Source organism: Chrysemys picta, unplaced genomic scaffold, assembly GCF_011386835.1.
Source record: "Chrysemys picta bellii isolate R12L10 unplaced genomic scaffold, ASM1138683v2 scaf232, whole genome shotgun sequence".
In the NCBI taxonomy this organism is placed as follows: Eukaryota; Metazoa; Chordata; order Testudines; family Emydidae; genus Chrysemys; species Chrysemys picta.
The window spans coordinates 21113-48082 of NW_027052939.1; the positions used below are offsets into that span (position 1 = coordinate 21113).

The window sequence follows — 26970 nt, forward strand, 5'->3', positions numbered from 1 at the left end:
TTAAGGGTGCCTAAGGAGGGGGATTTAGTTTTCCCCAGGCTTCTTGGTGGGAGCTTGAGCCAGTGTGTTTGTTAATTACAAGCGGAACCACTAGATATTTCAAGCAGGTCCTTGCTGCTACTGACAAGACCTCGCAGAAGGGGTCCCTTAGTGATTGGTCTCTATGGAGCGACCACAGTGAAGGGAGTATGTATGACTGTTTTCTATCGTTTAATTAAAACTAGAGCTTTCATTTGGGCCTAATTCTATTAAATAGATTGAATAATTATATAGTTAACTTTCCTTCTGCCACCAAAGCTCTCATCAAAGCCCTGGGGAGTCTGAAGTGCAAAAGTATCATGGGCCTGAATGCCCCGTGACTTCAAAGGTAGTTTTATGCTGAGGGCCTCTCACAGGCAAAAACGCAAAATTCCTGTCAAGTAGAATTATTTGTCTGGTTTTGTGTTTCTAGACAGAACTGTAAAAAGGGTGACTATTTACAGGACCAAATTGATTTGATTTATTTTTAAATTGCTACTTTGGCCTTTTTACAGAAATAGCAGCAAACTGCTCTTCTACAAACTCTTTGCTGCCACCGGGTGGTCACGGCGGCTCATTACAGCCATCTGGCGGGGGAAGCGCACGCGCAGTAGGTTCCGACAGCCCCTTCACAGGAGCAGCCCTGGCAAAACCCGGCGGCATCCCCTCCCCTTTTTCGAGCCAGAGGCATGTTGAGCTCCTATTGGTCCGGGCGGCGCAGGGGCGGGGCATAACACCCGTCCCGACCCCGGCCGCGCCCAGGCTAGGGTAAGGCGGGCTCGTGCTGGGCTTGCTACGCCCCGTTCGCAGCTAGGGGACAGGAGCGCTGGGAGGGGCCAGACCAATTGAGCCTCTCCCCCGAGTGGCCGAGCCCCAGGCTACCCGCCCTGTGAGGAGGCCCCGCCTCCCCAGCGGGTGCCTGGTCTCCGCAGCGTGGGGCTGGCGGGGCTCTGGCTGACCGGACACCTCTGTCTCCAGAGAGAGACGCGCTCTGCGCTGGAGGGACAGAGCCTGGCCACAGGGTCCCGGCCTGGGGCTCTGGCCTGAGGGAGCCGCTTTGGGCGTTTGAATTCGCCCTTCAGAGCACGAGGTGGGTGAGGTCACAGCTTGGATTGGACTAGGGTTACCATTCGTCCGGATTTACCCGGACATGTCCTGCTTTTTGTGGTAAAAATAGTGTCCGGGGGGGAATTTGTAAATCACTAAAAATGTCGGGGATTTCCCCCCCCATGCAGAGTGAGGCGCGGCTGGGAGGGCTGCAGGAAATTCAGCCGCTCGCATAGGGCTCTGGCTGCCAGAGCCCTTCCCCCGCAGCTTGCCGGGCTGGACTCCGGAGCAGCTGTAGAGCTCCTCCTCCCCGCCCCCCCCTCCCCCGCATTCTGAGCCAGCCGGGCTGCCGGGCCATTTGCATCGGGCCTCGGCAGCTCCTCCTCCCCTGCTGCCCAGTGCCCCGCTCCGGCAGCACTGGGTGGGGTGGGAGCGGGTTGTGTGTTGCGCTGGGGAGCGCAGCGACGTGTCCGGCTCCGCACAGAGCCCAACACCATGTTCTGAGCGGCAGGGTAAGGGGGCCAGGGGGCAGGAGAAGGGGCAGGGAGATTTTGGAGGGGGCAGTCAAGAGATGGGGAGGGATCGGGAGTTCGGGAGGGGGGCTTTTTGGGGGGGTGGAGAAGGTTTTGGGCAGTCAGGGTACAGGTAGGGGGTAGGGTCCTGGGGGGCAGTTAGGGTGGGGGGTCTTAGGAGGGGGCAGTTAGGGGACAAGGAGCAGGGAGGCTTAGGTAGGGGGTGGGGTTCTGGAGGGCAGTTAGGAGCAGGGGTCCCAGGAGGGGTTAGTCAGGGGACAAGGAGCGAGGGGGGGGGTTGGGAGTTCGGGAGGGGGCTGTCAGGGGGCAGGAGTGGGGAGAGGGATCGGAGCAGTCAATGGGACAGGGAGCAGAGGGGTTTAGATGGGTCGGGAGTTCTGGGGGGGCTGTCAGGGGGTGGGGAGGGGTTGTGTTGACTGCCCAGAACTGGGCCCGAGATGGCAAACAGGGGGTTCGTTGCCCGGTGTGCTTGGCACCAATAAAGACACCGAGGGGAGAAAGCAAGCCAAGTTTATTTCAGAGCTCTGAAATGGCACTAGGAGACCAGCATGTCTCAAATCCAGTGCAACAAATACAAACAAATTTTACCTTTTGTACTCTAAACTGTTTGCATACATCTCTTTGTCTGGCTGTTCCCCCTTACCCCTCCCTTCCAGACAACTGTTACAATAAACTCTACATAAGCTTGTGAGAAAACTTTCTCAGTCTTTGCGACCTTGGATTAGACGCCTGCAAACTAACTACCCCGCTTCTTATCTCTATTATTTCTGCTAGTGTGAGTGAAACTGCAGCCATCTGCTAAAAAGCTGACATTACATTTCTGCTTCAACCTACTTCAGAGCATGTAAGCAGTTAGCACAGAAGTAGGTGAGAGTTCCCAAGATGGAGTCACTGTGGTTCAGGTAGGCCCAGAGCAAAAGAGTTTCATTGACACTTTTGGCCTTCCGCTCTCCCGAGTTACCTGGTAGCTATACCTAGTGGACCCCAACAGTTGAATGGGGCGTGGGAGTCACAGGGGTCTGTCTGGGGGTGGGGGTGTGGATAAGGGTTGGGGCAATCAGGGTACAGGTAGGGGGTAGGGTCCTAGGGGGCCAGTTAGGATGGGGGGAGGTTCTCAGGAGGGGGCAGTCAGGGGAAAAGAGGCAGGGAGGCATAGGTAGGGGGTGGAGTCCTGGGGGGCAGTTAGGGGCAGGGGTCCCAGGAGGGGGCAGTCAGGGGACAAGGAACGGGGGGGAGGGTTGGGAGTTCTGAGGGGGATGGGAAGTGGGAGGGGCAAGGGCGGGGCTCCTCACGTCCTCTTTTTTGCTTGCTGAAATATGGTAACCCTAGATTGGACCAACTTCCCTGCGGGGAGGGGGGGGGCTTGCACAGCGCGCGGCACTTTTCTTCTGGCCGGGCGGCGTTCTCCTCTCGCTAGCTGCCGCCCGAACCTGCCAGGGGGCACAATGGAAAAGTTTGGCTGCCCTTTGAACTGCTCAAGTCTCGCAGGCTCCCCCACCCCCATCCCGAGTCTCCCCTCCTGAAAAGCAGCGGCCCCTCCCTGGAGCTCCCAGCTGTTGCTCCTACGGGGGGCGCGGCTCGGAGGCTCGGGCAGCTGCGATGCTGCAGAGAGGGGCTCAGAATTCGCTCTGTTTTCCTTCGGATGTGATGGCGAATAAGGAAATAAACCCTGTTATCTGATCACAGATCCTGGGTTGTCTGTAACCCTGGGACTGGCATAAGGAACCCAGGTAAACCTCAATCAGTCTAGGTACTTCTCTGGCCCCCATCACTGCAGTCTCCGTGCACCTCGTGCAATGCATGTGAAGTAGGGAAGTGTTCTTCTTAGTTGATAGGGGGTCTGGGAAATTCAGTGACTAGCCCAGGGTCACCTAGGGAACTTGGACCAGATTCTTAAATGTATTTAGGCACTTAACTCCCATTGAAATCAGTGGGAGTTAAGCATCTAAATAACTTTGAGGTCAAATCTGGGCCTTTGTGGTTGAGTTAGGAATAGAACCCATGACTTCCCAGGCTCAGTTCAGTATCCTACCTACTAGACCGTCCTTTTCTCCTACTTAAAATGAAGCCAGCAGTTACAGCAGGGCCCTCCCACTAACTTTTCTATATGTGCATATTTTTTCAGTCTCACATGGATCATGAGTATGATTGAAATCCCGAGTCTTCAGATCCACAGCCAAGACCTGTTCTGCTTAACAGTTCCTCCTTCTATTGGTGTTGTCCTGGAAATGAGCTGCTACGTCCCTGCTACCTCTATTTTACAGCTGTTGTGGCCTCCCAAGAGATGGTGAGGAAAGGGGAGGCGCCTGGGGCACTATTTAAGTTGGGTTTCTCCCTATGGCTGAGGTAATTCAGTCTTTGGCAGCAGGGGAGTAGAGGCAGGAGCTCTGAAAGATGGTGAGTCCCCACAGAGATGTGTGGAAAAGGGGAATATTCTGGCTGTAGTTGGTGGGATGTGTATATTGTTTGTTAAGCTCATGTGTGTCTGTCTCATTTATGGCTAATTTTACCCCTTCTTTTGGGTGATTTAAGTTTCCTTTTGGGGGGGGGGAGGGGCGGGCAGAGAGAAGTGTGCCAAGAATCAATGGTTAGTGCCAACATTGTATTTAGTAATAGCAGCAAAGAGTCCTGTGGCACCTTATAGACTAACAGACGTTTTGGAGCATGAGCTTTCGTGGGTGAATACCCACTTCTTCGGATGCCATTCACCCATGAAAGCTCATGCTCCAAAACGTCTGTTAGTCTGTAAGGTGCCACAGGACTCTTTGCTGCTTCTAACACGGCTACCCCTTTGATCATTGCATTTAGTGAGAGTCGCATTGGCAAAAGTAAACAAGAGTAAGGCCAGGTGTACACTACAGACTTATATCGGTACAACTGTGTCGCTCAGGGATGTGAACAATTCTGTGACAGTGTACTCCATAAGGCTTTATGGGGAGGGGGTGCTTATAAATGTATGTATGACATAACTGGAATATGTTTTGTGCTGCCTGTGCCATGTAACATATCTCTGTAAAGGTTATGATCTACTATATCTATTCATCCTATTTGCACATATATATCATTTTCTACTCGAGGTTAAGAATATGGGCTGTATGCTGGCCTGATTTCTAAGTAAGCTTTGTGAGGCATTTGGTCAGCTTCTTTAGGAAGGAATTCACCAGGTTAAGTACCTGATCAAGAGACACTTGGGGAACAATGCATCTTGGAATGCTCCAATCCACATGAGAAGTCTTCCTGGAGACATGCAAGATGCCATGTGGACAATGGCGTCAGCCTGCAAAGACTGAGTCATGCAGGGGCATGTGACTTGCCCAGGTGTCTCCAAAACTCCATCTTAGAGATGGACTTTGCAGAGGAGGGAGGAGGGGGGTCTCCACCCACAAGAGAGAGTCTATTTAAACCCAGGGGAGACCCCTCCATTTTGTCTTCAGCTGGCTAAAGAAGGAGCCTCTCCACTCCCCCCCCCCCCCCCAGGATACTTGAAGGAGACTGAAACAAAGGACAGTAACTGCAGGGGGTGTGAGTGATTGCTGGACCCAGGCTAAAAGGAGATTAGCCTGTAAAAGGGAGCACTCTGGAACTGGTGAGGCAATTATCTGTATTCAGTTTGATTAGGGCATAGATTCGCGCATTTTATTTTATTTTGCTTGGTGACTTACTTTGTTCTGTCTGTTACTACTTTGAACCACTTAAATCCTACTGTCTGTATTTAATAAAATCACTTTTTATTTAGTAATTTACTCGGAGTATGTATTAATACCTGAGGGAGCAAACAACTGTGCATATCTCTCTATCAGTGTTATAGAGGGCGAACAATTTATGAGTTTGCCCTGCATAAGCTTTATGCAGGGTAAAACGGATTTACCTGGGTTTAGACCCCATTGGGAGTTGGGCATCTGAGTGCTAAAGACAAGCACACTACTGTGAGCTGTTTTCAGGTAAACTTGCAGCTTTGGGACAAGTGATTCAGACCCTGGATCTGTGTCTGGAGCCAAACGGGAGTGTCTGGCTCAGCAAGACAGGGTGCTGGAGTCCTGAGCTGGCAGGGAAAACAGGAGCAGGGGTAGTCTTTGCACATCGGGTGGCAGCTCCCAAGGGGGTTTCTGTGATCCAACCCGTCACAGTGGCGTAGTCGAGCAGGATCTGTGCACAGCTGATTGCTTTGAGATACTGGTAGTGATTTTAAGTGAGTTTTAAGTGTGGTGGCTGGAGAACAGACAAAGTGGTTCTTCTTCGAGATGTGTTGTTCACGTCCATTACACATTAGGTGTACGCGCGCCGCGTGCACGGACGTCGGAAACTTTTTCCCTTAGCGGCTCCCGTCGGGCCGGCGGGGCCCCCACCTTCCCGCCAGAGCGGCGCCCCGCTCCAGGGTATATATATCCCTGCCGACCCGACCCCTCCAGTTCCTTCTTACCGTCCGTGGCGGCGTTGGAACAACTCTGTCTCTCGTCTGAGAGTGTCCCTTAGCAATAGTCATTAGAGTTATCTAGCAGTTATCAGTTAGTTGTAAGATAGTGTTTACTCAGTAGTTAACGGCTCATTAGAGTACTTAAAGCTCCTGCTGGGGTTGTTTGTTCAGCCCCGGCACCGGCCCCGGGCGGCGGGGTATGCCACACGCCCAGGGTTTTAAGGCCTGTGCCACGTGCCGCAGGCCTATGCCATTGAGCGACCCCCACGCTTCGTGTCTGCGTTGCCTGGGGGAAGCTCACCAGAAAGAGCGCTGCAAGATCTGCAAGGCCTTTAAGCCCAGAACTAAAAAAGAGAGGGACTTTCGCCTTAAGCAGCTGCTCATGGAGACGGCGTTACAGCCCTCCACTTCGACGGCACCGTCTGCCTCCGTGCGGAGCGCCCCGGTTTCGGTGCGGGAACCGGCGCCGGCGGGTCACTCGAAGACCGCGGCACCGACCCAGCGGGGAAGTGCACGACGCCGATCGTCTTCGCCGGCGAAAGTGAAGGGCCAACCTAAGGCCCGCGGTCGCTCCCCGCATAAGAAGGCGGCACCGGTAAAGACCTCGAGTGCCCCTAAGGCCGACACGGCCTCATCAAGGACCCCGGTAGTGGCTCCGGCGCCGAAGGGCCCGTCAAGCCCCGGGATGAGCGCGTCGAGCGACGATGAAGGGCTGGAGGAACTTGTGGAACAGCCCTCCACTCCGGACACGTTTGTGGCAGCTAAGGACCTCATCGCCTTGTCCGTTGAGGCCCCAGTACGCGCTGAAGGTGCCCCGCCTATGCTGCCGCGCAGAGGCAAGCCGGCGATGGTGCGCCCATCACGGTCGCCGTCTCGGCACCGTTCCAGGGACTGGTCCCGGTCGAGCTCCGCCTCGGTGGACTCCCGGTTGCCCCCGGCGCAAGAAGCACCGCAGCAGTCGGGCTTCAGCAAACGATCGGCACCGACTCAGCAACCGAGCACGAGTCGGCACCGCGAAGCATTGGCGGCTCGTTACCCAAGGCCGACCAGCCATAGCCGTTCCCGGTCCCGTGATCACCGGTACCGTTCCAGGTCCAGGTCGACGAGGCGCCATTCCAGGTCCTGGTCGCGAAGGCGCTACTCTCCAAGATCGGACCGGCACCGTCCTACGGCTCCACCGTGGCCTTCCAGGTCACCGTCCGTGGTCTCGGGGACTGACTCAGACCGATACGGCGGGGTTGCCCGTAGGTCACAGACCAGCAGGGACTACGGACAGTCACAATGGGGCCAGCCGAGCCAATGGCCATTCTGGACACTCTGGGCCTACCACCAACAAGGGCCCCCATCGAGGGCCTCGAGATCCGGGCCATCCCGGTACCGATCCCGCTCCCCGCGGCACCGTCCGCCATCGTATAGGGAGGCAACGGTCTCTAGACCACCGGAGCGGGAAGGAGTGGACTCGGCACCGAGTACGGTACCGTCCCAATCCCACGCGGCGGGTCAGGCCGCAGAGGAGCAATTGGCTGAGCCCGGATTGCAGGATAATGAGGATGGGCAGAAGGCCCCGACCTCTTCCTCCTCGCCAGATGAGGCGGTTGCGGGCACATTGGTGTCCGGCCCTCCCCCGATTGACCATCAGGCACATCAAGACCTGCTTCGCCGGGTAGCCCTCAATCTGGGTTTGCAGGCGGAGGAGACCGTAGAGCAGGACGACCCCATGGTCGATATCCTGAGCCCAGAGGGCCCCTCCAGAGTCGCTCTCCCGATTATACGGACAGTACAGTCCAACTATAAGACGGTGTGGCAAACACCGGCCTCCAGTGCACCAACTGCAAAAGGCGTGGAGAGAAAATACTTCGCCCCATCTAGAGGGTTTGACTTCCTCTTTCTACATCCGTCCCCCTGTTCGCTGGTGGTCTCGGCGGTAAACGAGAAAGAGCGGCATGGCCAGCAAGCTCCTGCCCCCAAGGGCAAGGAAGCTAAGAGATTGGACTTATTCGGGAGGAAAGTCTATTCATCGGGAGGCCTTCAACTGAGGATCGCCAATCAGCAGGCGATTCTAAACAGGCACAGTTTTAACTCCTGGGCATCAGTCGCCAAGTTTAAGGACTCCCTCCCACCTGACGCTCATCAGGAGTTCACGGCCCTGGTGGATGAGGGAATGGCAGTGGCCAAGACCTCTTTACAGGCCGCTCTAGACTCAGCCGACGCTGCGGCTAGAACAATTGCGTCGGGAGTCGTGATGAGGCGTTCGGCGTGGTTGCAGGCTTCAGGTCTCCCGCCGGAGGTACAGACCACGCTGCAGGACCTCCCGTTTGAAGGTTCGGGCTTGTTTTCCGACCAGACGGACGCCAGGCTGCATAGCCTTAAGGACTCACGAGCGACCCTTAAGTCGTTGGGTATGCACACGCCGGTGACGCAGCGTAAGCCCTTCAAGCCCCAGCCGCCGCAAAGGCATTACCACCCTCGGCCCCGACACGAGCCTTACCGCCGTCGAGGCAGGGATAACAGGCGGAGACGAAACAATACGCCTAACCAGGGCCAGAATCATGGCCAGGGCAAGCCACAGCCGGGAAATAAACCAGGCTTTTGAAGCTACGCCCGAGGACAGCGTACCACTTCATATTCCGGATCCTCCTTTGGGTTTCAAGGACCGTCTGTCCCGTTTCTACCGGGCCTGGTCGCGCATAACATCGGACCGCTGGGTCCTGCGCACAGTGAAGGCGGGCTATACCCTCCAGTTTTCCTCGCCCCCTCCCTGCCATCCCCCTTCCCCGTCCCTCTTCAGGGACCCTTCTCACGAGCAACTCCTCATACAGGAGGTACAGACCCTTCTCGCTGCAGGAGCAGTAGAAGAGGTCCCTCTGGACCTAAGGGGAAAAGGATTCTATTCCAGATACTTCCTGATTCCCAAGGCAAAAGGGGGCCTCCGTCCTATCTTGGACCTGCGCGATCTAAACAGGTTCCTGATCAAAGCGCGCTTCCGTATGGTCTCCCTTGGAACTATTATTCCATCCCTGGATCCGGGGGATTGGTATGCTGCCCTCGATATGAAAGATGCCTATTTTCACATCGCAATCAATCTGGCCCACAGGCGTTTTCTGCACTTCGTCGTCGGCCAGCGCCATTTCCAATTTACGGTCCTTCCCTTCGGCCTGGCGTCAGCACCACGAGTGTTTACGAAGTGCATGTCCGTGGTAGCAGCCTTCCTTCGAAAAAGAAGGATGCGTGTGTTCCCGTACCTGGACGATTGGCTACTCGCGGGCAGGTCGGAGGCCGAAGTCCGATCTCACGTAACGCTGGCCTTGCAGACGTTCGACAAGCTCGGCCTCCGGGTCAATGTGCCGAAATCCACGTTAGTCCCCACACAGAGGCTGGACTTCATAGGTGCTACCCTGGACTCGGTAACCGCGCAAGCGAGTTTACCAGAGGCACGGTTCATGTCAATTCACGGGGCCGTAAGCTCGGTCCAAAAATTTCCCACGACAATGGCAAGGTGTTGCATGCAGCTTCTGGGGCATATGGGAGCTTGCACACACGTGGTCAGACATGCCTGGCTGAGGCTCCGGCCTTTACAGTTGTGGTTCGCCCACACGCATCGCCCCAACAGAGACCCATTGGATCAAGTAGTCACGATCCCGAACCAGGTACTCAGCTCGCTACGCTGGTGGCTCGATCGCCAGCAGGTATGCGAGGGGATCCCCTTTGCTGCCCCACAACCCACTCTGACGTTAGTGACAGATGCATCAGACATGGGTTGGGGGGCGCACCTGGGGGAACTGCGGACCCAAGGGCTGTGGTCCAGAGAGGACAAGCTGCTTCACTTCAATCTGAAGGAGCTAAGAGCGGTTCGCCTCGCCTGCCAGACCTTCCATGCCTTCCTAAAAGGTCACAGCGTGGCAGTCCTGACGGCCAACACTACCGCCATGTTCTATATAAACAAGCAGGGCGGGTCCCGGTCTTCTCCCCTCTGTCACGAAGCACTCCAATTATGGAACTTCTGTATAGCCCATGCGATACACCTCATCGTGACGTATCTTCCGGGAATTCAAAACGGCTTAGCGGACCGCCTCAGCCGATCCTACCGAATGCACGAATGGACGTTGAGAGGAGACGTCCTGCATTCGATCTTCCGGAGGTGGGGTTTTCCCCGGGTGGATCTATTCGCCACCAGGGACAACAGCCAATGCCCTCAGTTCTGCTCGTTCCAGAACCTCAGCCGGGGATCATTAGCGGATGCTTTCATGATCCCATGGGGAGGGAGCCTAAAATATGCCTTCCCTCCATTTCCACTTATACACAAGGTTCTTCTCAAGACCCGCAGGGACAGGGCAACGATCATACTTATTGCCCCGGCCTGGCCTCGCCAGCATTGGTTCACGTCCCTGCTGGAACTGTCCATGACCGATCCAATCACCCTTCCCCTCCATCGCGACCTAGTCACACAAGACAAAGGTCGCCTACTCCACCCGAACCTGTCTTCGCTTCATCTCACGGCATGGTATCTCTCTGGCTGAACGATGCAGAACACAGGTGCTCTCACCAGGTTCAGCAAATCCTCCTTAATAGTAGGAACCCCTCCACAAGGGCAACATACCTGGCGAAGTGGAAAAGGTTCTCCCACTGGTGTGAGCCTCAACGCATACAACCTTTACAGGCCTCAGTTCCGTCCATCTTGGACTATTTACTGCACCTCAAGAATCAAGGGCTTGCGCCCGCCTCAATTAGAGTTCACTTAGCCGCTATTTCGGCTTTCCATCCGGGAGAGTTGGGAGTGTCAGTATTCTCCAACCCCACAGTGGCCCGATTCCTCAAGGGGCTGGAAAGAGTGTTTCCCTACTCACGCCCGCCGGTTCCGACGTGGTCTCTGAACCTAGTCCTAAATAGACTCATGAGTCCTCCCTTTGAGCCCCTGGCCACTTGCTCCCTCACGCACCTCTCGTGGAAGGTGGCGTTTCTCGTGGCCATCACGTCGGCCAGAAGGGTATCGGAATTGAGGGCCCTCTCTTCGGAACCACCCTATACGGTGTTCCATAAAGATAAGGTGCAACTTAGGCCGCACCCCAAATTCCTCCCAAAGGTGGTATCACAGTTTCACATGGGGCAAGACATTTGCCTACCGGTGTTTTTTCCTAAACCCCATACGGACCCTCACCACCGCAGCCTACATACCCTGGATGTCCGAAGGGCGTTGGCATTTTACCTGGAGCGGACCAGGTCGTTCCGCAGAACACCCCAGCTGTTCATTGTGATTGCGGAACGTATGAAAGGCTTGCCTATCTCGACACAGCGCTTGTCGGCATGGATTGTGCATTGTATACGGACTTGTTATGAGCTCGCCAATGTTCCGGCCCCGGAGATCTGGGCCCATTCGACTAGAGCCCAAGCGTCCTCAGTGGCCTACTTGGCGCAGGTCCCTATCCAGGAGATCTGTAAGGCAGCCACCTGGTCGTCCATACATACGTTCACAGCCCACTACGCGATCCATCATCAGACCAGAGAGGACGCGATGGTCGGTCGGGCTGTGTTACAGTCAGTTGTACCTTGACTCCTACCCACCTCCAATGGTAAGCTTGGGAATCACCTAATGTGTAATGGACGTGAACAATCACTCGAAGAAGAAAGAACGGTTACTTACCTTCTGTAACTGTTGTTCTTCGAGATGTGTTGTTCACGTCCATTACACTTCCCACCCTCCTTCCCCTCTGTCGGAGTCTCCGGCAAAAAGGAACCGGAGGGGTCGGGTCGGCAGGGATATATATACCCTGGAGCGGGGCGCCGCTCTGGCGGGAAGGTGGGGGCCCCGCCGGCCCGACGGGAGCCGCTAAGGGAAAAAGTTTCCGACGTCCGTGCACGCGGCGCGCGTACACCTAATGTGTAATGGACGTGAACAACACATCTCGAAGAACAACAGTTACAGAAGGTAAGTAACCGTTCTTTACTGGTTTGTTATTTTCTGTTTGCTTATTTCGGGAAAGGGAAGTAGGGACAGAAAAGGAAGCAAAATAAGTAAGAATGAAGATCAAAAGAAGCTAAAACTACACAAGTTTCAAATTGCCCAGAAAGACTGAACAATGGGCACTGGGAATGTCTCTGTTAACTAAGAAGCCCCTGAGCTGAGTGCATCTCAGTTTCAGTGAACTGCAGATGGGTGTGGCCCAACCTCCGTCTGTGCTGAAGCTGACTGGGATGTCTAATTTAGCAAGACAGGAGTGGAGGGGTGCCTGTTCTGGCAGGAGGGTGTTCTCTGTGGTATCCCAGCTCATTAAGTGATGGTCTCAAGGGAAGACAAATGGAAATTGATGTACAATTCGCCTGGGAAAAGGCTGACCTGGAAAAAGGAAAGGCTGCCCATCAGCCTGGACTTCAGAGACAAAGCAAGTAAAACACAGAAGCATGACCTGGCTGTAATGGAGTGAAAGAGGTGCACAGAGACATGTATCCTGGTGACTGCTGCGATGGGAACAAACCCCAAGGACTCTAGCTGGAAGCAAACCCAACCTGAGTGAAAGGGGGGGGATTTGGCTGGCCAGCGAAAGGTCCCTCATAGCTGGTAGCTGTGAGCCTACAGCTGGATCAGGGTCTCTTTCCCTTTTGGGGGACACAGGAGTGTCTGCCCCATAGGGGAGCCCAAAAACGAATTTTACGTATACTGCCTCCACCATGGTCAGTGTCCAAGTCTCTGGCAGTAAGTTCAGGAGGAGGGTGTGACGTTGTGCAGTCTATATGGTTTTATAAAAACTTGATAATAAGTCAATATAATGTAACTGAGATAGTTTTAGAGAAAATACGGTAATAAGTGAATGTAAGTAACTGGGATATGCCTCATGCAAAAGGTCTCTTGTAAGATATCATTACAAAGCTTATAATCTACTGAGTATGATCATCTGATTTGTATAAATGTACCACTCTTGTATCTAAAACTAGAAATATAAAATGTAACTCTGAGGGCCTATTGTAATTGTGTAAAGTGTGGACCATTAATGATGGTTTGGAATCTTGATGACTCCCATTGTCTGCAGATGGCTGTATTTACCTATGAGTCTTCCTGTATATGTGTGTGCTGGCAAGTGAGTAATGAAGTCTTGCAGTGACATGTGATCATGTCACCTGAACTGGAATCCATCTTTAACCTGGTGCTTTTCCAGTGAGGGGGGGTGGAAACCCAGAGAGACAAAGAGTTCCCGCCTGATGCAAAAGATATAAAGGGGGGAAGAGAACAGAGAGAGAGAGAGGAGCCATCATGAAGAATCCCCTAGCTACCACCTGAGCTGCAACAAGAGCTGTACCAGGGGAAAGAATTGTGCCCAGGCCTGGAAGGTGTCCAGTCTGAGAAAAACTTACTGAAGCATCTCTGAGGGTGAGATTATCTGTATTTAGTTTGATTACGCATAGATTTGCGCATTTTATTTTATTTTGCTTGGTGACTTACTTTGTTCTGTCTGTTACTACTTTGAACCACTTAAATCCTACTGTCTGTATTTAATAAAATCACTTTTTATTTAGTAATTTACTCAGAGTATGTATTAATACCTGGGGGAGCAAACAACTGTGCATATCTCTCTATCAGTGTTATAGAGGGCGAACAATTTATGAGTTTGCCCCGCATAAGCTTTATACAGGGTAAAACGGATTTATCTGGGTTTAGACCCCATTGGGAGTTGGGCATCTGAGTGCTAAAGACAAGCACACTACTATGAGCTGTTTTCAGGTAAACTTGCAGCTTTGGGACAAGTGATTCAGACCCTGGATCTGTGTTGGAGCCAGACTGGAGTGTCTGGCTCAGCAAGACAGGGTGCTGGAGTCCTGAGCTGGCAGGGAAAACAGAAGCAGGGGTAGTCTTTGCACATCAGGTGGCAGCTCCCAAGGGGGTTTCTGTGATCCAACCCGTCACAAATTCTACCCCCATGGAGCCGCAGCAGCTCCTGCACACACAGCGCTGTTTACACAGGCGCTTTTCATAGAAGCGGAGCGGCGGCGGTGCGGTCAGGGGAGCAGGCGGAGGCGAGCTGGGGCGGCGAGGGCACTTTTTCCCCATGGCCCGGAGTCGGCATCTATGATGGCCGGCGCCAGAATGCCGCCCCAAGCACCTGCTTGTTTTGCTGGTGCCTGGAGCTGGCCCTGGGAGAGGGGATGGGAGCCAGACCAGATCAGTAGAACAGGTCAGCCACCGACTCACCACTCACCTCCTCCCCCCCTCCCCCCTTCGGCTCACCTACTCACCCCCTGCCACTGCCCGCCCACTCGCCTCCTCAGCCCTCCACCCGCCCGGCTCACCTACTCATTCCCTGCCACTGCCCGCCTGCTTGCCTCCTCAGCCCCCGTGCCTCACCCACCGCTTGCCTACTCACCCCCCTCCCCCCCCACGGGCCGCACAGTGAGCCCATCTACTCAACCCCCGTGGGCCGCACAGTGGGCCCCCGCGGGCCACATGTTGTGCAGGCCTGGTATAGAGCCAATATTCATAACTTCAACTACAAAATTGATACACACATATAGACAGCATAATCATAACCAGTAAACCATAACCTTGTCTTAGACACCCCATTTGACCCCCTTTATACAAGATTTGGGTGCCACTACCGGACCTTGGTTGCAACAATGATCTATATGGTCCCAGATTATATCAATAACTTCACACCCCCAATGCAAAATTGATGCAGGAAGGGATGACACAAACATCACTGATTGCATCCCAAGAGCTCCCCATCCTTGGGTCTGTCTCACTACAGCTAGTATTGGGTTAGAAGCCATACCAGTGTATAACAGAAATGGTTTATCAAAAACTCATGTTTAATAACATGATTGAATGTCTTTACAAACTCAAGGTAAAACTTGGTTAGAACAATAGTGGATTGGATCTGCTCTTGCAGCATGGTACCTGTTTATGTCTTGTGTGAACTTGCCAAGAGCTAAAGAAAACAGCTACTTTGTCCATACAAGCTCTGGCAAATGTTTGGAACCCAGTCAACATCAAGTCAATGTAGACGTCAAGGTTGCTCATAGTACAGGAATCTTGGCATTTAGCCATGAAAGCAATATGGTAGTGTGCCTCAGTTTCCCTTTTTTTATACAGCACATTAGGTCTGGAATGTCTTTTCCCCGTGAAAAGTTCCAATACTGTTTACAGGCATTAACTGTGAAACATCAGTATAACAAGGCCTTTTAACATAAAGTCTGTTCTCATGTATTCCTTTTAACATGTTCAAGGGATGTTCCAAAAGATTAGGCACATTGTACATTTGTACAGTTTGTGGTAATAGCAACACATTAGTTACAAAAATTACCATTAGCAATAACAACAAATTCATTGCAAGTGTCCATCTACAGTCATGTTTGTCATGCCACACCTTTGGCTCAATACCATTGGAGTTTGGGCATTTTAGGGTTAACCTGTGGCTTCCCTTTGCAAAATTCAGTTTTCCCTTTTCTCCGTGTTCTGCAGGATCAAACCCTGATTTCTCTTGCTTAACAGATGGTTGTTAATAAACCATAAACCCAGTATCTTTATTCAGTCCAGGATTTTTAGTGTCTAGCAAAGTTATGAATTTAAACTCCCAAGCCCGTCTTTTTGAAAATGTTGTGCAGGTTTCCTTTGAGGACAAGGGCTGACGGATCACATACAAGAGTGAAGTGTGAAGGTAAGTGGGGTGATCCGTGGGTTTCCTCTGTATAGTTGTCTGTAGGGTTCCAAGCATTGGCAAACACTGTCCCCTGCGTGTACTTGGTGGTTCAAAGGGGAGTGGGTGGGGTGGCACCCAGTGGGTTTTGGAGTTCAGAGAATATCAGGTGTGCGAGGCTCTTGGCACCTTGCAGGATCAAGGCCTTTGAGTGTATTTATTATATAAGGAGGGTGTGTATAAATATGTTGTTGTTGGTCAGAGGGACATTTTTGCAGGTAATAAAATGGAACACTTCTGTGTAGACCTGAGTAGACCTTATTCCACAGTTGCCCATTCTGGGGCTTCTCCCACCTTTCTGTCAAACAGCTGGTACTGGCCACAGTTGGAGACGGGGATAGTGGAATTGCAGGAAACTCCTTTTTATTGTGTTTATGTAAAGTCAAAGAAGCAGCTTGGAGGAAAGGGACCCGAGAGCCCCCTGTGGCTAATCAGCTGCAGAGAAGCCAGAGGACAGACTGGTTTCACTTCTCAGACATTAGCAGGTAGCAAGGAATGCTTGAAAGCCGCTCAACTGCATGCAGAGCTCCATAAAGACTCTTTTTTAGTTGTTCTCTGAACCTAAGTGGGAGAGGGACCACGTGTTTGGGTTTCAAAGGGTTTGTTATGTTTAGGGGACAACTGAACTATTTAGTTCTTGGGTAAAAGACCAGTGACTGGTGGGTGCAGGTGCCCTGCATAACTATACAATAACATCACCACAGTATTTGCCCCCCTACCAGTGCAGAGGGTGTTACTTACCTAATGTTTCTAACCTGGTTAGTCTGATATCTAGTTTTCTGTCCCCCTGCCCCTCTCAAAGGAGCGGCGGGGGGAACAGACTAAGCTCTGTGGTGCAAAGGCTGCTTCTCAAGCTATGTCTATGCTGTGCCTGACGCAATGGATCCGTAACCTCAACTGGGTTCCTAGGTGCTACTGTGCTATTATTAATAATAATAATAAAGACTCCAACCCCCCAACTCTGCTCTTCTACCTCTTTCCTGCCCTTTGTCTTTGTTGTAGAACTTGAATCCTTGGTGCCACAGAGCTCCTTGTCCCCCACTGACTCTGGGAGGGGAAGATGCAGAAATCTAAAATTAACATCAGCAGAGAGTCCTGTGGCACCTTGTAGACTAACAGACGTGTTGGAGCATGAGCTTTCGTGGATGAATACCCACTTCGTCATATTCACCCACGAAAGCTCATGCTCCAATATGCCTGTTAGTCTATAAGGTGCCACAGGACTCTTTGCTGCTTTTACAGATCCAGCCTAACACGGCTACCCCTCTGATACTTAAAATTAACATGTGCACTTAGACCTACGCTGGTCTTTCAGACTCTGCAAGTGTGAGAATAATTCCATAGCAATAGTGCTTTTCAACCAGTCATTTGGTATCAGTCCGGCTCTGTGAGATGGAACGGGATCTAGCTCCTGTCTTTGTACTTAGTGGATCCCCATTACAATAGTATTTGAGCCCCTCGCAATCTGCAGTGCCTGGCTGTTATTCCCTCTGTACAGGTGGGGAATTGAGGCACAGGGAAGCTATGTGACTTGCCCAAGGTAACACAGGGAGTCTGTGGTGGAGCAGGGAATTGCACCCAGATCTCATAAATCACAGGCTGGTGTCCCACCACGGCGCTGCATCTTACAACGAGGGACACCATACCCTAAGCCAACACCCTCTCAACACACAGCTCAACTCTGTTTTTCCACAGTGATAGTCTCCCCGAGGGGAGGTGCACTGTTCCTGGAGGTACTGCAATACCAGGTCGATGCGTGGAGGGGATGGAGCAAGCTCCTATTCCATCTCCTGTTCGTACGAAACCCTCCATTCTCACTGGCAAAGCAGAGCTCAGTACAATCAGAAAGGTGCATGTTTTGCACAATGGCATATGTTCCAGTTGTTTGTTCCCATCTCCTGAATCTACCACCATGTGACTTTCTGGAGCATGCATGAGAACATCCCCATAACAGAAAAGAGAAGTCAGGTTCAGTTTCCACTGCCCTATCGGGCGATGTGCTGGAGAGCTGCTTATCCCTGTTCCCGTGCTGCATGCGAGCTGAATATAAATCTGTCTCTGAGGAGATTAGAATCCAAAGAGTTTCTGAGGGGCAGGTCTGCTCTAGCTGTGTGGAGAAGAGACAGAATCTGTTAAGACTCTGGGGGGTTCCCAGTTTGATATTTAATTATCGAAAATGTGCCATTTATTGGGGAGGGGGTGTCATCTCAGAGGTTCCTTTGCCTTTCTCTTCCTTTCCCTCCCTCCCTCCCAAGACTAGGTAAAGCTGCAGCAACGGATTCCTAGAGTTTAAGGGCAGCAGGGACAATGGGATCATTTGATCTGACTGCCTGTGTAACACAGGCCATAGAATTTCATCCATTTGCCCCTGTAGGGAGCCAACTAACGTGTTGGAGTACGGTGGCATGCAGGCTTGGAGTCTGGCGAGACGGAGAATACAACGCTGCCCTCAGCCGTTTCTTCCAACGGGGCACCAATGAACATGCCAAAGCTATCAACTCTGTCAGGTGGGATCCCTGCAGATTTAGGTGCTTGTCTACATGGGAATAGTTCCTGCCATGGCTATAGTGGAATAGCTTTGGAAGCAGAGCAGTAATTTTGGGGAATAAAGTTGCTTTTATTTGGAATAGAGTGTCCATGTGTGTGGGGGTTATACTGGAATAGCTACAGCGCCGTGGTTGCTCTGCTTAGAGGAGGTCAGTCGATTCCCCCATGTAGACGAGCCCTTAGACTGCAGGTTTTGTGGGTCCCAGCAGCCAGCTCTGCTCAGTCTCCAGCGCTCACTTTGTTTTGGTAGCTTCCTCGCTCTACCGCTGGGGCCGTGGAGCTCTGGTGCCACCTGCTGGTTGTGATTGCAAAGCTTGGTGGAAAAACAAAAAACTGCAAGGGCGGGGGAAGCAACTCTCTCACTGAGCCCTGGTCTACGCTACCAGCCTATGTTGGTATAAAATGCATTCCCTGAGCGACACGTTATATTGACCTAGCCCCCCGGGTCGACTGGGGTTTCTCCTGTGGACATAGCTACTGCCTCTCAGGGAGGGGCAGCGCCTACGCTGACGGGAGAAGCTCTTTTCGTGGCGTAGGTAGTGTCTTCACTAAATGCTGCAGCGCTGTAAGTGTGAGCACCTGCCTGGGATAAATCAATCGCCACACAACAGCCTTTCACGGAAGAAACAACGAGGAGTCCTTGGGGCACCTTAGAGACTAACCCATTTATTTTGGCATAAGCTTTTGTGGGCTATAGCTCACTTCACCAGCTGCATGGAGTGAAAAATACAGCAGGCAGGTATAAATATACAGCACATGAAAAGATGGGAGTTGCCTTACCGGGTGGGGGTGTCGGTGCTAACGAGGCCAATTCAATCAGGGTGGAGGTGGCCCATTCCCAACAGTTGACAGGCAGGTGTGAATATCAACAGAGGGGAAATTACTTTTTGTAGTGACCCAGCCACTCCCAGGCTTTATTCAGGCCTAGTTGGATGGTGTCAGGTTTGCAAATGAATTCCAGTTCTGCAGTTTGTCATTGACTCCTTGCTGATACAGACTAACGGGGCTACGCCTCTGAAACCTTTCACAGAAGAGAAACACTGAGCACTTCACAGCTGTAAAGCATGTCGCAAGCACTGCATAATGTACACTCCTCACAAAGCTCCTTGGAGAGGAGGTAAATAGCTTAATCTTCACTCTGCAGAGGAATTCGAAAGGGGCAGCCACCTGAAGTGTCCTGTCCCAAGCCACATTGTAAGAACCAGAAGTTAAATATTAGTGTTTTGAACTTACATTACAGAAGATTGGGACCCCTGTGTGCTGGGTGCAGTACCACACCTAGTGCCTTCACTAGAGCTTACAAACCAAAATGCACAGACCATCTGTTGGATGGGGAGAAGAATACAACCTGTCTGTATAATTAATGCAGTTATTTGTATACATGTGACCTTCACTATTATATAAAAAAAGGTAAGTATCTCCCTGATAGACCCTTATTCATTCCTCTTACTGTTAAAAGTACTCACTCCAGAAAGTAGAATCCCCACTTTTTAAAAAATTCTCTAGTAACGCTCACACGTATAGACTCACAAAATTATAACAGAAACTTAACACAACAATTTTTCATCCATACCCCCCAAATATCAAATATTTAAGATTAAAAGTGTTATAAAGGCCAGTTTAAAAGAAAGAGAAGTCAACTGATTCTATTTTTGAACCACAATAGTCTCCCCGAGGGGAGGTGCACCGTTCCTGGAGGTACTGCAATACCAGGTCGATGCGTGGAGTGGATGGAGCAAGCTCCTATTCCATCTCCCTGTTCCAAAAATCCATTTAATATATAGTCCTCAGATAGAGGACGTATCAGATATTAAACTAATACGAACAGATTTAAAAGTTTATTAGATAATGATTAAAAATAGATGATACACAGAGTTTGAAAAGTCAGTTATTTTGGTATTGGGCAGCACATAATATATACAGTCTGCAATGTCCCCAATGGGGGGGGGGGGGGAAACGGTGGGCGAGATCAAGATACAGCTGGCAAGCGGTGAGGGTCCATCACTCATACAGAAAGTACAGACAGTCATGGGTATAAGTAAGCGGGCTGGGTAATGGGGATGGGGTGACCCTCACGTGGTGGGGTTCAGTTAGATTTGGTGGGTTCAGGGCTCAGGGGATAAAGTCCAGCAGGGGGGGGTTTACGGGTCTCTTCCCCCTGCGTGGGTGTGTGTGTCCCTTTGGAGCCTCTCCTGAAGTCATACAAGCAATTCCCTCAGACACTGCAGTTTCCCAGTATCACCACCAGCACCACTCATTATGGGGATGAATGTTTATAAAAACCAATACCCCCGTAAAAGAAAGAAGATTCTCCCAATCTGAAAGGACCAGGTCCCAGACCCAGGTCAATATACAAGTCAGAACTTACCCACAAACCATGCTGTTACCAATTCTTTAGAATCTAAAATCTAAAGGTTTATTCATAAAAAGAAAGAAATACAGATGAGAGTTAAAATTGGTTAAATGGAATCAACTACAACAATTGCAAAGTTCTTGTTTCAGGTTTGATGGGAATACTGCTGATTTAAACCAATCAAGTCTCTGGAGTACAAACATCCCAGCTTGGATGGGTTGTGAGGCCCAGGGGCTGTTGAACAGCTGGATCACCTCTAAAGCCAGCATGTCCTTGACCTCTCTCTCCAAGTTCTGGGCTGTTTTCCCAGTGACTCTGAACGGGGGACTGCTGATGGGAGGATTGGCTCCCATCTCAGGGAAGAGATTCACCAGGGGGGTCTTCCGCCTTCTCCTCCCAATCATTCCTTTCCAGGTGCAGGGGTCCCCTCACTCTCCTCCCATATAGCAGCTCGAAAGGGAAGAACCCTGTGGATTCCTGGGGCACTTCCCTGTACCGCAGGTGGGGCAGTTACTTGTCTCAGTCCTGCGGATGCTGATTCATAAAAGTCATCATCATCTTCAGGGTCCCATAAAATCTCTTCAGCAGCCCATTGGATTGATAGTGATATGCAGAGGCCCAGGTGGGCCAGACCCCACATTTCTCCCACAAGCTCCAGAGCAAGGCTGACATGAAATTGGACCCCTGGTCTGCAAGGACCTCACTGGGGACCCTCACTCTGCTGAAGATGGTCAGCAGCACGTCTGCCTCGGTGGAGGACAGAGCCACTGCCCATCACCACCAGGATGTATTTCTTCCCCGACCAGGTTGCCTTGCTGAGGGACCCCACTATGTCCACAGCCACCTTCTGGAAATGTTCCTCTATGATGGGCAGGGGTCTCAAGGGAGCTTCACCCTTATTCTGGGCCTTCCCCACCCTCTGGCAGGGGTCGCAGGACCTGCTGGACTGCATCACAGACTCCAGGCCAGTAAAAGTTCTGCAGCAGCTGCTGCAGGGTGGACTGGATCCCCTGGTGTCCAGAGAGAGGGACATCGTGGGCCAGCTACAATAGCCTGTGGCGGTACTTCTGGGGCACACTACCAGCTGTCTCCTGAACCCCCACTCTTCCACTTCCCCTTGGGGATCCCATTCCTGGTACAGAAATACCTTGTCCCACAGGAATCTTTCCCTGCAGCCTTCCCCAAGGGGGTTTGCAGCACTGTGGACAGCAAGTTCCCTCAGCTTCTACAATGAGGAATCCTTCTGCAGCTCGGTCTGGAATTCAGCTGCTGGGGAAGGGAGTGGAACCTGTTCCCTCTCGCTGGCTGGGCCTGGGGTCAGAGCCTCGCTGAGCCCTGTCCCTGGTAGCCCCCTCCCTGCCATGGAATTACTTCCCAGCAGCACCTCTGGACAATGCAAACCTAGTTGCCAGCCGTCCTGTCCTGTCCTGCCTGTGTCGTTTCCCCCCCACTGAGCCCCAGGGGCCTGGTTACAGGCAGGCAGGTATCACAAGCTTAGCAGCTCCTCCCCCTTGCCAGCCAGGTCATTTGTATTTTCACTAACAATTTCAGTCTCAGCTGACTGGTTCCCTAGATTCAAATTCAAATCCTCAGCCATTACAGGAGCAGGGCCTGTATCCTGTCCCAAAGGGACACAGTCATCCCCCAACAGGAGGTCACAGCCAATATACTGGAGAACCCCAACTACCAGCCAGCCTGATCCCTCCTGGTCTGCACAGGGATCTGAGCCATAGGCAGGGCGAATGGCTACATACCGGGGACCTTCACCCAGGTCACGCAGCCCCTCAGCATCTGGTGGGGTTGCACCCCCTGGGCTGTCCCAGGATCTCGCCACGCCAGGAATGTCTCCCCATTGACCACCACCTTCCGCTCCCACTGGGGGTCCCAGGGGCCTGAGACCAGGAGACTCCGCGCAGACATATAGCCAGGCCCCCGAACTGGTAACTTTTAAGTTACTTTCACTCCTGCAAAGGAGAAAGCAGCTGTGGGACGTTGTTAGTGGTTTACAGATTGCTGTAAATAAACCATAGATCTAGTATCTTTATTCATTCTATGATTTTTAGTGTCTAGCAACGTGATGAATTTACACTCCCAGGCCCGTCTTTTGAAAGTGTTATGCAGGTTTCCTTTGAGGGCGAGGGCTGATAGATCACATACAAGAGTGATTGCTCTGTGAGAAGTGCTCACCCACAGGTGATGTGGTGGGCTTGTCTTATCGTCTTCTTGTATGAGTTCATAGTGATTGCCTGGTTTCACCCACTGTAACCTTCTGTACCTCAAAATAGCACTCTGTGGCCCCCATATTCATCATTCATACATCGTAGTGATATTTCATAAGAAGCATGCCATGTAAGATACCATATGAAAGGTCACGATCTACGGATACTCATTGTTCTGTCCAAATATGTACATCATTAGTGTGTATGCAGTTATGGGATTTAGCTGTAGGCTTGTTACTCAAATAAATTAGTTAGTCTCTCAGGTGCCACAAGTACTCCTGTTCTTTTTGCGGATACAGACTAACACAGCCGCTTCTCTGAAAACTGAAATACTGTACGGGGAGATTTTGTCAAACCAGTAAAGTGCCTGAAACCACTATGGCTTATTGTTAAAAGCAAGCTATTAAGCAGTCTCAGCTTGACCAAGGCAGGAGGGGAGGGGGTTTTGGGTGCCTCAGAAAGGGCAGCTTGACCCTGCATCCTTCCTGATAAGTACTGTGTTAAAGTTGCTGATACATGCATTTTAAAAGAGCAGGATGTACCCCCAGGAATGTCTATTGGGGTCTCAAGGCTGCAAACTCTAGAAAAACCCACACCTGGTTAATCAATAATCAGAAGGAGCTTCTTGCTTGCCCATTGGAACTGCTTGCTTAACAAGTTTTCTTTAAGGGACATGTCATTCTATGACTAATGTATAAATAAGGGGAAAAGCTTGAGATAGTTGGACTCGTTTTGGACTCTCCCTCTGGATACATCTTGAGGTCCCCACCGGCAGACGGAAGATTTGGCCACCGGAAGCCTGCCGCTGTTTCACTCGAGAGCCACACTCAGCGTTGGTAATTATCGAGGGTTGGGGGTGTTTTACTAATCTGTTGCGGACGTGTGTAAGTGCTTGAGACTAAGTAAAGTTTAGCTATCAGTGAAAGCACTCTTGCCTTGTCCTATTTGTGCCAGCCCTCTATCGGTCGGACGGCCATTTCTCCCCTGATTTATTTCCTGACACCACCTCGCACAGAGTAAAAGTTACCAAGAGCTTTGGGTTGAAAGAACCTTGGGTAACAATACATCATAGGTTTGGGAGTCTCTACTGCTAGGTGATGAACCACTCCCAGGAGGGTGCTAAACGGCCATTAATCAACAGGGGAGAAGTAATGAAAGGGGTTTACAATTCAATGACAATTGTGTAAGCACCACACAATAGGAACTGCTCAACTCTATGACTCAGTTGCACAAGATCACACTAGGGGAATTGCGTCTCCCCCTCCCCCGGCACTGACTTCTATTTGCAAGTTGGGCTCTGCTGGGTCCAGTGCACCCTAGTGGAGGTCTCTGCAGCCCATTTCTGGGGGGAGGAAGGGGAAGGAAATTCTGCACATAACATTAATTTTCCCAGGAGTAAGTGTTAACAGATCAAAATGCAGTTCGGGAAGGACCCTGAGGATGTGTTCAAGCTTTGTGGGTCATCCAAAAATGAAGGTACCCAAAAATAAGTGGACCCTTGGCAGAATTGTCCAGCTGCCCTGAAATATTATTGGCCAGCACTTGAACTCAAATTGCAGGGTCAAGGCCAATTAGGATTTAACTCCTCATCCTTTGAATTCAGCTGTTGGCAATTCTGCCAAGGGTCCACTTATTTTTGGGTACCTTCATTTTTGGATCCCCAACTTCTGAGAATTTTGTCCAGATTTCCCTTTTTTGAGGTTTTGCTTTCATATAGAAAGTGCCTGGATTGAAGTTCAACAGCTGTAGACATTACCTGAAAGCATTTTAAAAAACAAAATCTGATGACTGATCTGTTCCAGGCACGAGCCCAATCAAGCTTTGCAGTCCTATAATTCCATGACTGTTTCCCATCTTCCAAGCAGTATTTTGTAAAACAAAACCAAACCAAACCACAGGCCATATTTTTGGTGGTTCACTTTTCTAATGTTGGTGTTTAAATAGCCTCTTTCTTGTAGATATTTAGGCATGTGGGTAACTTTAAAACTCAATGGCCTAGATACTCATGTGTCTAAGTGTTTACTGTGCTGTCGCCCTAAAGTTGACATGGTCCACAAGCTTGTGTCTTTGTTTAGGGTTTGTTTGTTTAGGGTTTGTGCCTCTGTGCATGTGCAGTAATCAGCTGCTGACTTTATTTTTTTTCCCAGACAATAAAACAAAAGTTCTCTTTAGTGTGCACATCAGCTGACATCAGCTAATTTGACACAGTGTCAAGCACTACTGTTTTTGCAAAGTGCTGAAGCAAGTTAATATAATGACAACTTGATTAGAGTACCACTGAGACATTTCTAATGAGGGCTGTACAGTTGGGAAAGGGTGGGGAAAAGCGTGTCACAGGGGTTTGAGAGCCAAAGGGAGAAAGTCAGGCTACGTCTACACTACAGACCTTGCAGGGGCACACCGTGCCGCAGTGTAGCTTTCTCCTGTTGGCATAATTAAACGGCCCCCAATGAGCGGCGGTAGCTATGACGGCGGGAGAGCCTCTCCCACCAACACAGCGCTGTCCACACCGGTGCTTCTGGCAGTGAAACGTATGTCCGGCGGGGTGGGGTGGGGTGTTGTTATTTTTTTCCACACTCCTGACCAACAAAAGTTTTACTGACAAAAGTGCTAGTGTAGCCATATCCTCCTTAAAATGCAACCCATACTCTGTTTCACTTACTTGTATCTATCTTTCACGCATTAAGAGTTGAGTACTAAAATACTGGTTTTGCTTATTTATGTAATCCTCTAGTGCTTAAGAGCCCTAGTCAGGGACGAGGACCCCGCTGTGCTGGGTGCTGTTCCAACACAGAACAAAAAGACAGTCCCTGCACAGAGGGCTTACATACGAATCAGGTTTGACACTCCCTCAGTAATATCCTGCTAATTATCTGCAGAATGAACATCATCCCTCAGGTGTGTGTTGAGATAAGAAAAATAATCGTTCGGAGACTCCCATCCTCCCTTGTGCTGCTTACACCAAAACACAAACATTTCTTTCTTTCTTTCTCTTTCCTCTTTCTCTAACTTGTCTCTCTTCTGTGTTGGGCCTACAGACTTGTTTGGGTCAGGTGTACAGGCTCAAGCACTTGAGTAGGGTAAATATCAGTGCTTAATTTGTGCCAGGGCTGAGCCCCAGGACCTCTAGGCTTGGCAGTTCATAGTTCTGGCACTTCTGGGCTTGCTGCATCAGTTATGAATGTTAAAAAAAAAATTTGCTTGATCCCCGGCACCTCTTTCATTACAAATTAAGTACTGTTTAAGATCTTCCTTCCTTGATGAAGGGAAGACAATCCTGTGCGCTGTAGGGGGAGCGAGCAGGGCACCGAGTGTAAACTTGCAACGATAGGATTAGCAACCCGATGTCGTCAGCACGTTGCAGCGAAGGGGCTGGCTTCATGCAAATAGAGAGTATCTTTCAGGCAGAGAAACGAGCGACAAGGGGACAGCTAACAAATTTGAGGAATGTATTTGTTTTGAAGCTGAATTGTCAGGCAGGAGACGGTTTGCTTTGAATAGTAAAAATGGAGCGATTAGGTGAAGGAAGTATGATTAGATTAGAAGTCATCAAAAAATTGCTATGGCGTTAATGGCGCTCACTGGCATGTGTCACCGTCACATACAGAGCTGTAGAAATGGGAGGGCTGCCTAATATTTCAACGATAAAGTATCGCTTCTCGGCCTTTTGGCTAAGATCAAGTGTAGTATCTGTTCTTATCAGTTTAATATCTGATACGTCCTCTATCTGAGGACTATATATTAAATGGATTTTTGGAACAGGGAGATGGAATAGGAGCTTGCTCCATCCACTCCACGCATCGACCTGGTATTGCAGTACCTCCAGGAACGGTGCACCTCCCCTCGGGGAGACTATTGTGGTTCAAAAATAGAATCAGTTGACTTCCCTTTCTTTTAAACTGGCCTTTATAACACTTTTAATCTTAAATATTTGATATTTGGGGGGTATGGATGAAAAAATGTTGTGTTAAGTTTCTGTTATAATTTTGTGAGCCTATACGTGTGAGCGTTACTAGAGAATTTTTTAAAAAGCGGGGATTCTACTTTCTGGAGTGAGTACTTTTAACAGTAGGAGGAATGAATAAGGGTCTATCAGGGAGATACTTACCTTTTTTTATATAATAGTGAAGGTCACATGTATACAAATAACTGCATTAAT

General features: G+C 50.7%; 1 protein-coding gene and 2 non-coding genes across 5 annotated transcripts; 2 read left to right on the forward strand and 1 right to left on the reverse strand.

Annotated features, from left to right (window-relative positions):
* Positions 1 to 458: 458 nt before the first annotated feature.
* LOC135978373 (uncharacterized) lies at positions 459 to 26649 on the forward strand. Of its 3 annotated transcripts, XR_010595781.1 has the most exons (3): positions 733 to 1108; positions 3724 to 3885; positions 18067 to 26649. XR_010595781.1 is itself a non-coding variant. In XM_065579327.1 (2 exons), exon 2 carries the CDS (start codon positions 6212 to 6214, stop codon positions 8603 to 8605), a length of 2394 nt encoding a protein of 797 aa, XP_065435399.1. In that variant the 5' UTR covers positions 459 to 1108; positions 3724 to 6211; the 3' UTR covers positions 8606 to 8747. The 3 variants fall into 3 exon arrangements, 2 of the variants coding, with proteins under 2 accessions (XP_065435399.1, XP_065435400.1); XM_065579327.1 differs by lacking the exon at positions 18067 to 26649 and having other exon boundaries at positions 459 to 1108; positions 3724 to 8747; XM_065579328.1 differs by lacking the exons at positions 733 to 1108; positions 18067 to 26649 and adding an exon at positions 2015 to 2500 and having other exon boundaries at positions 3724 to 8747.
* LOC135978378 (U2 spliceosomal RNA) lies at positions 19916 to 20103 on the reverse strand. Its single transcript, XR_010595785.1, has one exon. It is a non-coding gene; the product is annotated as a U2 spliceosomal RNA (small nuclear RNA).
* Positions 26463 to 26653, forward strand: LOC135978377 (U2 spliceosomal RNA). Its single transcript, XR_010595784.1, has one exon. It is a non-coding gene; the product is annotated as a U2 spliceosomal RNA (small nuclear RNA).
* The last annotated feature ends 317 nt before the right edge of the window (positions 26654 to 26970 follow it).